This window comes from Apteryx rowi, unplaced genomic scaffold (assembly GCF_003343035.1).
Source record: "Apteryx rowi isolate R43461 unplaced genomic scaffold, aptRow1 scaffold_49, whole genome shotgun sequence".
NCBI lineage: Eukaryota > Metazoa > Chordata > Aves > Apterygiformes > Apterygidae > Apteryx > Apteryx rowi.
The window spans coordinates 3,683,063-3,698,228 of record NW_020450749.1 but is presented as its reverse complement, the minus strand read 5'-3'; the positions used below and the strand labels follow the sequence as shown (position 1 = coordinate 3,698,228).

Genomic DNA, 15,166 nt, shown 5'->3' with positions numbered 1-15,166 from the left:
ACTTGAGCTACATGAATAGAGCGCAGTGGTAGACATCTGGCAAACAGTCCTGTGACCTTGCAAACTCTACAGGCAGCGCTGCCTGCTTCAGCCACCGAAATTTCAATGGCATGCCCCAAGAAACTTCTGCACCTCCTTGCCTCTTGCAGCTCTTTGGAAAAGGAGAAATCGAGAGCCGCTTCAGCGGGGTCAGACCAGAGATTCAGGGTGGGTTTGCTGAGCTGGAGAGCAAGAGGGCAGAGAAGCCCCATACGTGCAGGGGCTCAGTGAGACTGGGGAGAGGGGAGAGGGAGGAGGTGAGTATTACTGGGCTGATATTCTCAGCTGCCAGACCTGTAGAAAAGGGGCCAACTGTTTTGGAGAAGGGACCTGACAAGGATGCAGGATTAGGCTACTTTGCAGCATCTGCACAAAATAAATACAAAGCTAACCAAGGATGTACATAGCTGCTCCAGAGGGACAAAAGCAGCAACAGGTCCTACAGTGCAGCGGTTGATAGCCAAGCATGTAGGACCAAGGCAACACCAAGAATTTCCTCATTTAACCCAAACCATCACAGGGGTGTACCCTGCTTACCCTCAGTGGGTGCCACTTGATGTGTAAATAAACAAATTACTGGCATGATATAATTCTCCTCCACACGGTATGGTCTAGACCACACAGACTGTTAGTTGTAAATGCATAAACATGCTTACAAAAAGCAAAATCTCTCTGAGAGACTATGCATACTTCAGATACCTGTTATTTCTCCTTTCCTGACAGCAAAAGGAATAACCATATCAAAGGGCCTGAATCCCATGCCATTCATGTCTCCAACCGGGACATAAGCCTCTTCGGTGACCTAAAGGAAGCAAAAAGACCCGTCACTTTGTGAATGAAGGCAAATACAAACTGGCTGAGTTCTGAGCAGCAACTGACTCCACTTTGAGTAAAAGCAGGACAGAGTGTGCAGTGATTATTGCAGAGTCAATCAGCTATAGGACTGCGCCCAGCTAGACCACTGTCCCGTTAAGCTTGCCTACAGAACAACACATTGCAGAGCAGAGTAAATCAAAAATGACGGGAATGGAAGACATGCTGGAAAAAAGTTAGAGATAAAAATGTAACGCAAGAAAATGGAAGACAATGTAGCACACACAAGACCCAAAATGGCTCCATCTGAAAGGATTTAGTTGCTTAAGGCCTGGAAGACAAAGTGATTTTGAATGTGGCAGAGTGATTGCAACATAAAATTGACAAAAAGAAACAAGTTTCACAGTGCAACTCTGGACTCAAGACACTGTGCTATTTTACTGGGAAAACAAAGCAATGCAGTCAAGTTGCTTTTGCCAACACTAGACATTGCAGAAGTAGAAGCTGTAGATGTAACAATCCTCTTCATGTTTAAGATGTTATGAGAACAAACAGGTCTGAATCCCAAGAACAATTGATCAAATAGAAAGGAATGAACACAATGACCAGAAAGATTCAAGCAGTCCCCCAAAAGCAGGCTGTCATCTGAAATGGAACACAGATGGGGGAAAATGACTGAAAAATGTAAAAATTGTGTACCCAAGGGCGGAATCCAGGGGGGCACGTGCCTACTGGCTCCTGCGACAGCACTGCAGCAGCATCTGCATCTACAGCCTGGTCAGTGGTAAAGGCAGGTTAGGTATTATTCTAGCACTGAAGTAATTCACACTTTTCAGAATACACAATGCATAACATGGTCCAACTTATGAACAGCGCTCCTCCCACCACGCACCTCTCCCAGCTGTCTCGCCAGCTGAGCTACCTCCAGCCAGGGGAGCTGGGTATCCGTGTAACTGTACCCACGGACAATAGCCGCTGGAGGAAAACCACCAACAGCGCACCAAGGAGACACAGCCGGTACATGCCACTTTAAGCTTAGGAAGGAGGCTGGAAAGCAGTGCCTAAGCACTGCTGGAATCAAATTTCAGAGTTGCTTTCTCATGGGACTAGCGTAGCGCGGGAAGTGAGAAGTTTAAACCTAAGATGCAACTCCATAAGCATCATATATTGTGGGGCGTGAGCCAGCAGGTCGGAGAGCCCGTCAACCCAGGGAGCCTCTTCCAAGCTTACACACTTTGGTGAATAACCCAGCCCAAGCCTAGTAATAGCTGTTGAGCTATTCTTCTGATTCACGGCTGGGATAGCGTTGTCAAGGCACCGAATTTGTTTTCCCCCAGCGCAGCCTCCCTTCCCACCACACATGCCAAGACGATGACTTGCAAATTCTCATCTCCCCCACTTAAAGCAACAATAGACGTCCGGGCTGAAACCAACACAAGCTCGCCTGCGTTGGGTTGAGACATTCAGTGACCTTTCACCAGTTTATGCCAATGCAAACCTTCATAACGAAATAACTCACTGGAAACTTATGCAGAAACACTTCATAAAAAAAAAAAAGAAAAAAAGCGCTAAACAGAAATACTGCTGTTCCAGGGATCCCTATCTCAAGAGAAGACACCAAGTCAAATACACGCTGTATCAGTCAGCTTGGAAGCAGCGAGCGCAGCTGGCTCGGGAGCAGAACTGCCGGCCTCAGGAGGCATTTCCTGTGGCGTTTCAAGCAGCAACCGGGGGGAGCCATTTTTCTCATGGAAGTCTTCAGAGACTATGGTAGGGATCTGCCGAGGCAGCTGGTAGGAGCAGCCATGCCCAGTTTGATGGGCACCTCTGGTACGCCAGGCCGTGAGGACTAACGCTCCTACAGCATCCATGGCAGCTGCTTCCACTCGCTCAGACCAAACCCTTCACTGCTCTCAACACAAATACAGCTGCGTGGTTTCATGGCATGGGACGTGCTTGAAGCTGCCTCAGCCACGCTTACAAGACGAAGACTTGTTTTTCTAACATTGAGCACCATTCTTCACGTGAAGGCGTCCTGCTCTACATTACAGCAACGTAACCACTGTGTTTTGACTAAGCTGGTTCTCAACTCCAGAACCTAACCTTGCTTTCAGGCTCACATGCTGACGAAACATCACGTTGTGCTACCCTTCGTTTCATTTCCAAGACTTCTCAGAGGGTTTTTGTGAACTCTTAGAAGCATCTAGTTTGTTCCTGAACGAGGTTTGGGTTTTTGTTTTCTTTTTAAACATGCTGAAATGTTGCACGTAGGAAGGAATATAATTAGAAGAAGGAGGATTTAGCCATGACAGTTTAACTACTAGCATTTGCAAAGGGTTAAGCGTGAGCTAACAACAGCCTGCTTCCCTGGGATCTGTCAGCAGACCATTTTTTACTTTAGGGTTGACATTCTAAAGAGTGAAAGGTGGACAAGTCAGAGCATTGTATCTGACAACAGCTGAAATAATTAGTCTTCAAAGCTGATTACAACCACCCTTACATCATTTAGAAAAAGAACTACATGTTCAGGAAATGAAATTTTTTGTTCAGAGATGTCAAGTCTTCATTCTTTGATGGCTTCTATCCCTCTTCACCTAACTGTATTGCCTGCTCAAAATAAGCTCTACTAGTAACAAGGATTCATTAGCTCCTGCCAGGCTAATAAATGCCCCAAAAAATATTTACACACACACACACACGTTAAGCTATCACTAAATAAAATGTGGAAGCAGGAATCTGAGTGGGAGGTATTTTGGGAGCAGAGCTGGCTTACCATTACAGTGAAAGGACTGTTGGGAATGTCCACCCCACCAAAGCGGACATAAATCACATAGGTTCCTGGTTTGGCAGCAGTGTAGAAGATATCGTAAGTCCCGTCCTCATTTTCAACCACATCTGCTTCAGCTTCTGTCCCATCTGGCGTCAGGACAGTGCACGTCACCTTCCCCTTCCCTGCTGATTTGGCATCTACCACAAAACCAACCTCCTCACCAGTCTTCACGGTGGGTGCAATTCCAGGACCTAGAAGGCAATTTTCATTACAAGAAGTGTTCAGAGAGTAGTTTTCTCAAACATGCAGCTTGCAAGGCATCTGGAAAGCACAACACCAGAACACCACTTCTAAAGACACACAAAAGTTTTTGGAGGAGCCATTTTATAACAACGTACGTTCCTGGTGCTAGTCAGCCCCTGCAAAGCTAGCATTGCTGTGAGAGCTTGCAGAACACAGCTGCCAGCTTGGCTTCTCCTCCTCCTCAGTGCAACCAGAAAAACTGGGTAAGAAGACAGAAAAAAGGCTAAGTTTGAAGAATGCAGTGCCTTAACCTACACTCTTCTTGGAATACGCCTTTATGCAGAGCCAAAGACACTATCTTCTACTGCCATAAGGAGTGTCTTAATTATGGCTACTTTAACATAAGACTCCCTATGCAAACATCCACACCTACATAACTTATAAAATGGCACAGTAGCAGTCACAACTACATTTCCTCTTGCATTAGCCACGAATGATTTTCCACTGATTCACCAAGCATCCAAAAAAACATGAACCAATGCCCAAATCACAGTGTCCAGCTCCAAGAGCTACATGTTTAAATGAGAACTATTAAAGTCTTATTTGCAGTACATATTTAATAGCCCTGCTATCGACCACCACTTGTTACCAGGTAAGTGACTTGCTTTCAAAAGGCAAGGAACCTGCTGTTTTAACCCCTTAGCAGTATTCCAGCTTTTATTCCTCCAGCAATTGTATTTCAGCTTTATAGCTGAGAGTCAAATACACTTCTTGGAAGTGGGAGATTTAAACTGGCATCTGAGAACACTGGATGGAGATTATGGCTGTTTTGAATAATTAGTGACCTGAATTACTTGGAACAGTACCAGATTCAGATATTGAAACCTCTTTTAAACAAAGTTATAAATGTGCTCCTACAGCAACAAATTTGGAAACACTCTCCTCTGTAAAGGCATTGATTTTTGAGGCAGTGATTTTGAGTTGTAGTAACTTCTGATCTTGGAGAGCTCTCCTTCCACCCTCTCTCCAAAAGTCTGTCCCTACCCTGGCTGATCCCGATCAGACAGAAAAGCAGTAGAAACCCCTCTTTCCAATACTCAGCCTGACAGGCTTTGCTAATCTAGAAGCACATGGCCACATATTTAATCCTCAGAATGAATTCTGTTCTTGCTCCAAACTGAAAAGCTTCTTGCAGTCCTAGCAGCCTAAGGAGCACGACGCAGTGAACATGTGCACGTGTTGTTTTCAAATCGGCCTCACTCTAGTTCTCAACAAGATTTACCTAGGCCAAAATAAGCATCAAACTTCAGCTGCATCTGATTCTTTATAATAATAAACTAGGCAGTTTAAAAGATTTTGCTAGAAACTGCAAGGGATTCCTGTTCTCCCATAAGCTTGAGGGTTCTTTATCTTTAGGAAAGCTCTTCTTATAAGAGCAGGACTATTAAGAGAGACCATTCTGACAGCCAGATTACACGTCTCTAGTGTCTTCTACATAGGCAGATCCCTAATGCTTATTTTCTCACATTAGCACTTTTAAAAAATTTTGCCTTCATTAGACAGTGCACAGTGAGCACATGCAGCCCATTACATCAGCTGCACCATCCTCATAACGGAGCTTTACTCCAAGTAGAAACAAAAGCAACAGAGAGGGCCCAGCACACACCTGTAGCCAAACACTTGCTGGCATCCCCAGCTGGAGATGCCCGGATGCGGTAGGGAGAAGACGGGATATCATCTCCACCGTACTTCACTCCAATTGTATAGCGGCCTGTTTTGTCGGGGACATAGGTCACTGCGTAAGTGCCGTCTTTGTTGTCATGGACATCCACTCTCTTGGGTTTGCCTTCTTGGTCCTGAGAAAAGCAAAGTGGAAGATTTAGGCACTAACAAGTTAGTTATGATTTTCTTTAGCAGCACAGCAAGTCTGTTCACAACCATATTTAGATATTCTCAGGTTCAGAATTGAAGCTCTTCTAGCGTTAAATATATTTCAGTCTAGGACTAGTACTAGGAATAGACTACTAGAAACAAAAAGGTGTCAGATCTCTACAAAACAATGAAACCTATTATTAACTATCTTTTGCTTGTCTGTCTTGATACAAAAAAAAACATGAAAGTTTTAATATCAGGTGTAAGCATCATTTGAGTCTGCTGTCAACCCTCCTTGCAGAGGTATCCTGCAGTGCTGCAGGGTCTGTGGTTAAGAGCAAAACTGCAGAGTCCCTTCAATCACCACTCCTACGGTGAATACAATAATTAAAGAGTTGCATAAACAATATAGATCTGAGCTTTGATATCTAGTCTTCGTATCTACAACCAAGGCCACTATTATGCAAACCATGTTTCCAACAGCACTACTCTCAGCTACAGTTTTCACTGTAACTCATCAGCTGCAAAGCACAAAGCGCTTCAGATGGTCTTCAAGGCCTGCTCATACAGAGCTGCATGCTGACTCCATTCTATAATTTATAATTTAAAACTGCCTGTGGTACAGTAAAAGCTGCAAAGGACTTGAGATTTTTAGGTACAGGGTGAAAGAGCTCTCCTTTCAGAGAGGCTTAGGAAACATTTGACATTCAACAGACCAAAAACCAGAAGTTGTAGCAAACAGATGCTGTGCACAGGATTGCCTATGCACTTCCATATGCAACACTATCAAACTCAATCTTCAAAGCTACAACCAGGCTGGAAGCTCTGATAAGCATTTTCAGATCCTTTAACAGCACACTTGCATTCCAGCACAAAGCTGCTGGTTCTGCAGCACCTGATCAGATGGGACAGCAGGGAGCACGGGAGCAAGAATGCAGAAAGGCAAGTACAACCGCCCATGCCATGACCTGGGCATTCCAGAGCCGAGAAATGTGCTTTATGGCGCACTAAACAGAGACCTTTTTTGTTGAGGCCAAAGAGTCACCACAAATTTAAGGAAGAGCAAAAACAAAGTTGAACAGAAACATTCCTGTAGTATCTCCTTAAGTGGCTTCTGACTTTGAGCAACCTTGAGGGAGACTTGTTTGTTAATTTATCATCATGTAATGCTCAATATGGAGGTTGTATCATGGCCTTGCTGAACTACACTGATAGAAGGCTGTCTCCATTTCAAATTCCAGTATTTTCATAATATTACAAGAAGCTATATTTACGTCATTTTTGGCATTTGCAGAGTGTAAGGTCACCTATGAACCATACATAGTATGGGTGATGATTTAAAGACAGAAGTCACATAAGACCAGCCTCAAAAGAGCGCAAGAGCTTCTTGGACCAGAGCTTAAAGTCCAGCCAGTAGACAACTGTTGAGGGCACTGAATAGGTCAGGGTACAGTCATACACACTTTATACAGGAGCCACTCACTCCCATCTAGAAACAACTTGCTTCAGCATCTTCTTCTCATCCAGTTACTTACAGTTATCTGCACAGCAAGAAGTCCCTGCCCAGCATCTTTAGCGTCGACAGCGAACTCCACAGGCAGGCTTGCTGGAATGCCATAGGAACTGAGGCCAGGTCCACTCGCCGTCACCTTACTGGCATCATATGTAGGAAGCACCTTCACCTTGAAGGGACTTGAAGAGAAACACATTATTGCCCCCTCCTCCTCAAGTCAAAGCTATTGCTGTACACTCTGCACAGGTGCACAACACACCAGGCACTGAACACCACTGCTTCGTTTGTCAGCTTCGTTTGAACCCTCAGCCTGTGCCTAACCTACCACTCCAGAGTTTCCCTTTCTCTGGAAGGCTGATACAGGATGATACTAATTTAAGAGGAGACTGGGCATTCAGTCGAGCCTTTTTGTACCTGGGGTATACGCTTGCTCTGGCAAGAAGGCACACAGCAGTCACCGTGAGCACCTGAGCCTGAGACACACCATTCTGGTTACTACCCTGAGGAGCAGGTACAGCTCTCCCAGTACTTGTCAGAAATGCAAAGGAAAGGTTAAAGTGGAGCTTTACAGCTGGAAAGAACACTCCGAAGAAACCCACAGGCTTGCGAGGACAAGCAAAGACACCAAACAGGAGCAGGTGTGGAGGTGTGGGTACACACCTCCTCTCCAGCATTTCTGCTGCAGAAGCAGCAATCTCAAACCACAGCTAAACCCAGAAGTTGCGAGAGTAACTACACTGGTTAAGTAGCAAGGACCACAGCTAACCATTAAATGGTGTTCAAGTGCTGGGACAGCACTTTCAGGCCATTAACTCTTCAGTTTACTTAAGTTTATCTTGATCACCTTACCTGCGAGGAATCTCTTCATCAGCATATTTGACAGAGATCATATACGGTCCCTCCTGCGTAGGGGTGTACACCACCGTGTGGGTGCCATCTCCATTGTCAACCACATTAACAGGCTCCACAATTCCTAAAAAAGCAACAGACAGTTTTTGCAACTGTGCTATTAAAACTCAGATCCTCATCAGCCATTTGCTGCACAAAGCCTCAAGATGCTCTGCTGATCTACAGTTTGCAACAAGCTAAATTTCAATTTTTTTGAACGAAAGCAATGGGCATGTATCAGTAATCAGTTCCCATTATTTTATATTCCAGAGCCATTGACTTAAGATAGGCCTGTTATCTGCTGCTCACAGGCCTCCAATCTTCTTGCTGTAAACAAAAGCTAGCACAACACTACTGGAGAAAAATCTGCCTTTCAAGACAGCCCAGGTCAAGAGCAATTGCTCAAAGCACATAGATCATTCCAGAAAGAAAATGAGTAAAGGATATAATTGCCTGAACTGTCATTTACAAGATTATACACTCTTACTAGGATTCACTGCACAGAATTGAGCCCTCAAGCCAGCTAGTACACAGCATTCCCTCATTTGAGTCTCCTTTCACAATCAAGTACTTGGAAAGACAGGTTCACTGCCTACAGGGGAGAACTCACTCTGCAAGCTGCCAAAGTCCCACGAAAGCAGGATCAATGATTTCAATATGCATTAAGCTAAATCTACAGCAGATTATGTGACATATCAGGTCAGATCAATGCACAAAGCAGGCTGCAATTACAAGTTGGCTCTAGAACCTGAGCAGATTAGCAGCAAAGCAAGTGCAAAAGAAACGTGGAGCTGCCATGCAAAGGCTAAAAGCAGTGCAGTTTGTTCCCACTCCCTCCTCCAGATCATTCTTGCTGTGGCCACTTGGATTTTTGAAAGCCAGCATCACTAGTAGTTAGTGAGGGTTCAAACCTGTCTCAGCGTCACCCTTTGGGTCACCTTTAAAGAAATCCGAAATTGCTTTCAATGGAGAGCGCCATGCCTGGGAATCCGTCTCATCCACTAAAATTAAAGAACTGTTACCTGAAGGGTACTTGGGTCAATATGAATTGATACTTAGAGTGCTGAATCAGCTCTTACCTCCTAACTAGGTGCAGCTTACAGTCAAAACATACCCACTGCCAAGACACTGTGTCATTGAGACACAACTTCTTATACTAAAGAAAACACCAAAAATATCATCATTTGAGAGCCTTGCTGCTCCCTGGAGCACCACTGAGGGATTCCACAGTGTGTTTAAGACACTCGGGTAACCCTGTGACACAGGTTTCCCAAGTCACTACTTGGGGTTAAGTCATTACAAGCCCTTCCACTTCCCTGCAGAGACAAGACCAGAGGAAGCCTCCCCAGCTGTTGCAGACTGGGGCACAGACTTCATCTCCCCTGTGAAGGGCATACACGTCTATTGTTAGCCCCCAAAAGTCCCTCACACATACCAGCACAGACAAGTAACAGTCCCAACACGCCATTTATCCCACACAGCATCCTTAGGAAACCACCATGCAGAGACAGGCAGATAAACAATTCAGTGTGGGGCAGCAATCTGCATACAAACCCTCGCTACTGTTCCAAGCAGGGCTTAAAGTTGTCCACTGGCTCTGTCAAGGCCAACGGAGGGATAACCCTATTTCACTGGTCTTGGTTGTTCGGGGAGTTTCTTTGGTGGGGGGTGGGGGAGGTGGTCCATAGAAGACTGTAGCAATGCTAAGGCTGAATAGTTTGTGCGATCAGTAAAGAAGGTGACTGACAGACACCTGAGCCATAAACTCTTCCAGCACATAGCTGGCAAGCCTGGCCTCATGCTCTACATCCCACACGAGGACACAGAGCTGGGCTACCAGGCACCAAGGCAAGCCCCTGAGACCAGAGCCACCAGGAGCCTGTAGCACATGCCTGACCAGCACCACTGCTAGCTCAGCTCTGCTACACATCCGGAGAGCAGGCGGCTCCCTGCGCCGTGGGCAGCATGCTTCAGGTGGGACGCTGGGCAGGGCCAGTGCCCGCTCGTGTGCGCGTACTGCGGCAAGATGTCATTATTCCCAGTGTGCATCCAAGTTTCATGCAATACAGGGACTCAAGCTGGGCCGTCAAAAGGACCAAAGCAGCACTTCTCACTGCTGAAAGGCAGTAGTAACGCTTTCAATTTGCTTTTTTAGGCCTAAATCTAAGCCGCGACTGTTCACCAGTAATGCTTGCTCACGTCACTTCTCTCTACTCTGTAGATGAAGATAAAGCCATCCAGAGACATTGCCCAAAGCAGCAGTACCCAGAACACAGCTCCCCTCCGTTTAGAGCAGGACATATGGGTCAGCTCTCAAGGTGCACACACCAAACGAACAGGAACCAAGGGAAACGCTCATTCAAGTGGCATTACCACCTCTACATGCATGACCACAACCACACTACCCACTCAACACAGCAGTATTTGGTTCTTACCTCTGGGTCCTGTTACCACCACCTCAAGGGGTGCTATTCCTGCCTTGCTGCTGTCTACAGTAAAGGACTGCGGGATTTTGGCTCGAACAGCTGTTCCCAGACCAGGTCCTGAAACCTTCACCTTGCCAGGATCCACAACATCCTTCACAGGAACCTTGAAAGGACTGCCTGGAAGTTAACACAGCAAGTGTTAAGCAACACGGGAGTTAACAGTTACTGTAAAGTGCCCATACACAGGCAAACGGCTGGCTTCTAAATTGCTTAAGCTGCCAAATCCACTGGTCCCTCCTAAGACTCTTCATGCACCTGCAACCCAGAAGAGCTAGTATAATGCAGAAATGAATATCATTCTGTTTTAAAACCTAGGCACATCAGCTGACAGCACATTTTAAATATAAACATATTTGTAGGTACAGTTTTGGAAATGCAGTTATTCTGGATAAATCTGCTACAGCCATGCTTGACTCATGTTGCTGGAAGGTGGATCCAAACAGGTAGAGGAATGACTCCAGTCAAGAGCTGAAGTTTATCCATTCCCAAAGAGGAAGAGCCCTCTAACACTACTACACAGAGCAATGGTTAACATACTAACTCAGAAGGGCAAAGCACCACATGCTTGTGCTTTTACAATAGCATTTTACAAAATCCCAGCACTTGGGAGATTATAACCAATGCTCTTTTTTCCACTCTTCCCTGGGCCGTTTTATTACTATTCCTCAACTTCAGGTAGGAATGAAGATCCCACAGTCTCCATACTATTTCTGCTTCTGCAAAAGCAAGAAGTGTGATGATGGTGCTTCTAGATTTTCACTGTCTACTCAACAGATGGTCTTCTTCCCCACAAAGATTTCAGGTTGGTATAAGTCATGGGTCACTTAAAAGCCTATTCATTTAGATCAACTTGCAGTTTCTTCAGAGCTCAAGTTTTGTGGACTAGCCAATGTCAACATTTCAGGCACTTCTGTGGTACGTGAACAAGACAAGTTAGGATCAAAGGTGGTGCTAATTCACCACCACCTAGAAGCGACCAGGCTGAGTGCCACAGCCTGCTGAACCCAAAGTGTCGTGAAGTTTTACTTTTCACACAGCAATCTGCTTCTGCTCTGATCACAGAGTAGAGTGTCAGTTGTGAACCATTTGCTTCTCGCCACTTGAGGGGAAAAAAAAAAAAACACACTAAAAATGCAAACAAGGAGTCATGCAGGCATTCAGTTCCTTAGCATTTGTCTGAGCACAGGGGTAAAACAAGACCACTGGAAGAGAATCAGCTAACTCTGAATATCTAGGAAAGAATACCTAGATACACTGTATGACAGCATGCAAGCGCTCAAACACTGCAGCAGATTGTGTCTGGCATTTATGAGCTTTTAATTCTTGGTTTCAAGCAAAACATCCGTCTCTTACTTCTAAACTGTTGGCTGCCAGATGTGACTGGATCACTGCTTAAACCTACTTCACTTCAGCTTAATATCCAGTGCAAATGCATACACAGATAAACGTTTGTTTTTGGAAACAGTCACTACTCTTTCTGCAGTGACCAAAATTTTCAGTGTTTAATATAATCCTATGACAAGCTCACCTGTTAGATCACTTTACTGCAGGATCTTGAAGGCATCCACATACCAAAGGGTTATTTTCTTAACCTAACATATGATGCATCACTTAGTTCATCTCCCTCCCACCCCAACACAAACACATATGCTCTATATCAGTTTTTTGTAGAGGCTAGCTTCCCTTTCCCCTATCCCACTTGTCGGTACACGCTCTTTTGTTGCATTCAACCAGCTGTAACAGTCTAGACTAGGCTCCAGGTCCCCACAGAGGCTGTTTCAAAAATGAGAGTAGACTTCAGCCCTTCCTTAAAACTACTGCACACCACAGAACAGAGTGCTTTATACTTCCCTGCTGGCTCTCAGTGGCAGGTATGAGTAACAAATGTTATCAGTGTTTCAGCCTGAATCCCCATAAAAGTAGAATTTCAGAATCTCAGTATTCCCCCAGCAGGAGTGAGATGCAACGGAGCTGGCATCTCAGCAAGAAACCTGCAAGAGCCCCTGCAGGCTTTCAGGAAGAACAGCCAAAGAAAATGTAGCTATCTTGTTTAAAGGCTTGAAGAAGTTACACCAGTATACATCTGCCAGGCTTATTCTGAAGATCTGCTGCTCGCCTACTAACTGCCAACTTCCAGGAGGCACCGAGCCCTTAGCTCAGCAGCCTCCTCCTTTTCAAAAGCCACCAAGCAAGAGCTCTTACCAGGTATATGCTCCCCCCCATATGTGATATTGACATCGTAGTCTCCTGGAACGTAAGGAACATATTCGGCACTGCAGCTGCCATCTTTGTTATCTTTACAGCTAATTTTAGACTCTGAAGGTCCCTCAACAGTTATTCCAAGTCCACCAATTCCTGCCCCTCTGCAAAAGAGAAATGCACATCGTTAGAATTATGGGTTTGTAACAGTCGCTTTAAAGTGCTCACAGTCTGGTTACATTTTAACCCTCAATGGAAATGCAGTAACCTGACTTCTGATGTTTAGCCTTTGGTGTGCTCTGGGACGCAAAGCAGTTTAGTATAACCTCAATCTTATTTTCCTGGAATTTTATCCTCAACCATAATCAGCTTGTAATCTCTGAAGAGCAAGGAGTGCTCAGTACCCAATAAAGTAGCATACACTGTAACCAAAAGCACACAGCTTGGCCTTTTTATAAATATTTGTACTGGATTTAGTGGCCTGTGTTGCACAGCCTGCTACACTACTACCTCCTCAGATATTCCTCAAAGCTCAAGTAGGCCTAGTTACCTGGTGACGACTGAAAATGCATTTGGCTGATTGGTGAAAGCTTCTTTGAGTCCGGGTCCTTGTGCCCTTACACGTGACGGATGGCAGCCCTCAGTCACATTCACTCTAAAAGGACTGTTTGGCACAGGTACATCATCATATGTTACACTGACTGTGTGGGGGCCTGTTAGAGCAGGAAGAAAAAATGTATTTAATTTCCTGAATATTCCAATCACATCACTTCTGCAAGACCCTACAGACTTAGATGCCAGTAGATGGGTGAGACCTCCCTCCTGCCTTTTGCAAGGCTTTACCACAGTCCCCTAACTGAGATGCCCTTTATGCACTGTTCTTCTGAAGCTATGGTACCAGAAAAGTCATTTCTTGAAGTTAAGCTAGAGCTACTTCCTGCAAAACTAGCTCCTCTGCTGGCACAAATCTTGTTGAGATGCCAACAAGTTACTGGCAGACCTGAGCGGTTCACCAGACAAAGGCATCAGAAGAATTACTTGTTCTTGGTTTTCCCCTCTCAAGAAAAAAACCCAGAGGTTACCCTTTTCAAATGGCGTGTACTCCACCGCATACGTTCCATCGGCGTTGTCTCTGATGAGACAGTCTGCCGGAGAGCCAGACGGGCTTGTGATCTGCGTTCTGATGTGGTCGCCTCCAGCCTTCGTCAGGGGTCGAGCATCTACAGTGAAGTCAGTTGTAGCTTCTCGGAAAACATCTGCAGGATACATTTTGAAGAGTCACTTCAAGAACCACATGTATTTCAGACAACAAAACATTCTGTAAACCAGTTTGACAAACAACTCATTTAAAAACATGAAAAACATCTCAGACGGTCACCATGGTAACACGCAAAGCTGTTACAATTTTATTGCTCAGAATATTCTACAGAATAAAGAGCCTTAAGTTCTACAAGTTTAGATAACCAGACCTGAGTTGTTCTCACCTTTCCCTTCTACTCCTGGCCCAAACACTTTAATTCTACTTGTATCCACAGCTGGCTCCACTTTGACCCGGGCAGGGAATTTAGGTACTTGCTCTCCTCCATATCTCATCTTGATTGTGTACATTCCAGCCGAGAGCGGCACGTACGTAACAGCATAGGTCCCATCTTTGTTATCCTCAATCTGGACTTCAGCTTTTGAACCAGAATCCGACACCATATCCACCCGCAGGTCCCCAGGACCAGCCTCCGTACAGTCAACATTCAGCAGCCCTGCCTCTCCTACTTTACCACGCTCAAGACCCGGGCCTGTGGCAATTACTTTAGAGACATCAAACGGCATTTCAATGTCTGCTTTAAAAGGCGAACCAGGAATGTGAACCTCTTCAAAGAGAATGTTTACGAAATATTCTCCTGGCTTTGTAGGCAGATAAGAGACTGAGCAGGTTCCATCGCCGTTGTCCGAACATTCAATTTTAGCTTCACATGGGCCTTCTACTGTCAAACCCAAGCCTCCAGTTCCTGCTCCTTTGGTATCTATTGTGAATTCTGCCGGTTTTCCAACAAGGCCCCCTCGAAGACCTGGCCCATGAGCTTTTACCTAGAAGAGGACATGCAGTTGAGCTAAACTTAAAGGTCTCATTTTTTTCATGCTATTGCCAGCATAGTCTCTCTGGTTAGATTGGTTTATATATGGGACTTAATTATCAAGCTCTTAAAAATACACAGAAAGCAAAATCTCTTCCCACACTCCCTCCAATTTTACTGTGAAATTCGTATCTCTTTCCACCAAACAAGTTTCTAGGCAAGGATATTCAACTTTCACCACAACTGTTTTTATGAAGCCACAGAATGTAAGAAA

The 15,166-nt window shown here is 45.1% G+C and overlaps 1 protein-coding gene across 4 annotated transcripts in view; it reads right to left on the bottom strand.

Annotated features, from left to right (window-relative positions):
- Positions 1–15,166, bottom strand: part of FLNB (filamin B) — an 82,499-nt gene that overhangs the window by 17,643 nt on the left and 49,690 nt on the right. For 2 of the 4 annotated variants that reach the window (XM_026078874.1, XM_026078876.1), the window contains exons 21-31: positions 14,308–14,905; positions 13,906–14,079; positions 13,374–13,536; positions 12,827–12,987; positions 10,574–10,741; positions 8,100–8,223; positions 7,273–7,429; positions 5,532–5,721; positions 3,626–3,873; positions 1,552–1,626; positions 739–841 (exon numbers count right to left, since the gene is read on the bottom strand). In XM_026078874.1, coding sequence (XP_025934659.1) covers positions 739–841; positions 1,552–1,626; positions 3,626–3,873; positions 5,532–5,721; positions 7,273–7,429; positions 8,100–8,223; positions 10,574–10,741; positions 12,827–12,987; positions 13,374–13,536; positions 13,906–14,079; positions 14,308–14,905 — 2,161 coding nt within the window. Of the gene's footprint in view, positions 1–738; positions 842–1,551; positions 1,627–3,625; positions 3,874–5,531; positions 5,722–7,272; positions 7,430–8,099; positions 8,224–9,049; positions 9,140–10,573; positions 10,742–12,826; positions 12,988–13,373; positions 13,537–13,905; positions 14,080–14,307; positions 14,906–15,166 lie in introns of all 4 variants that reach the window. The other 2 variants (XM_026078877.1, XM_026078875.1) reach the window with 2 other exon arrangements.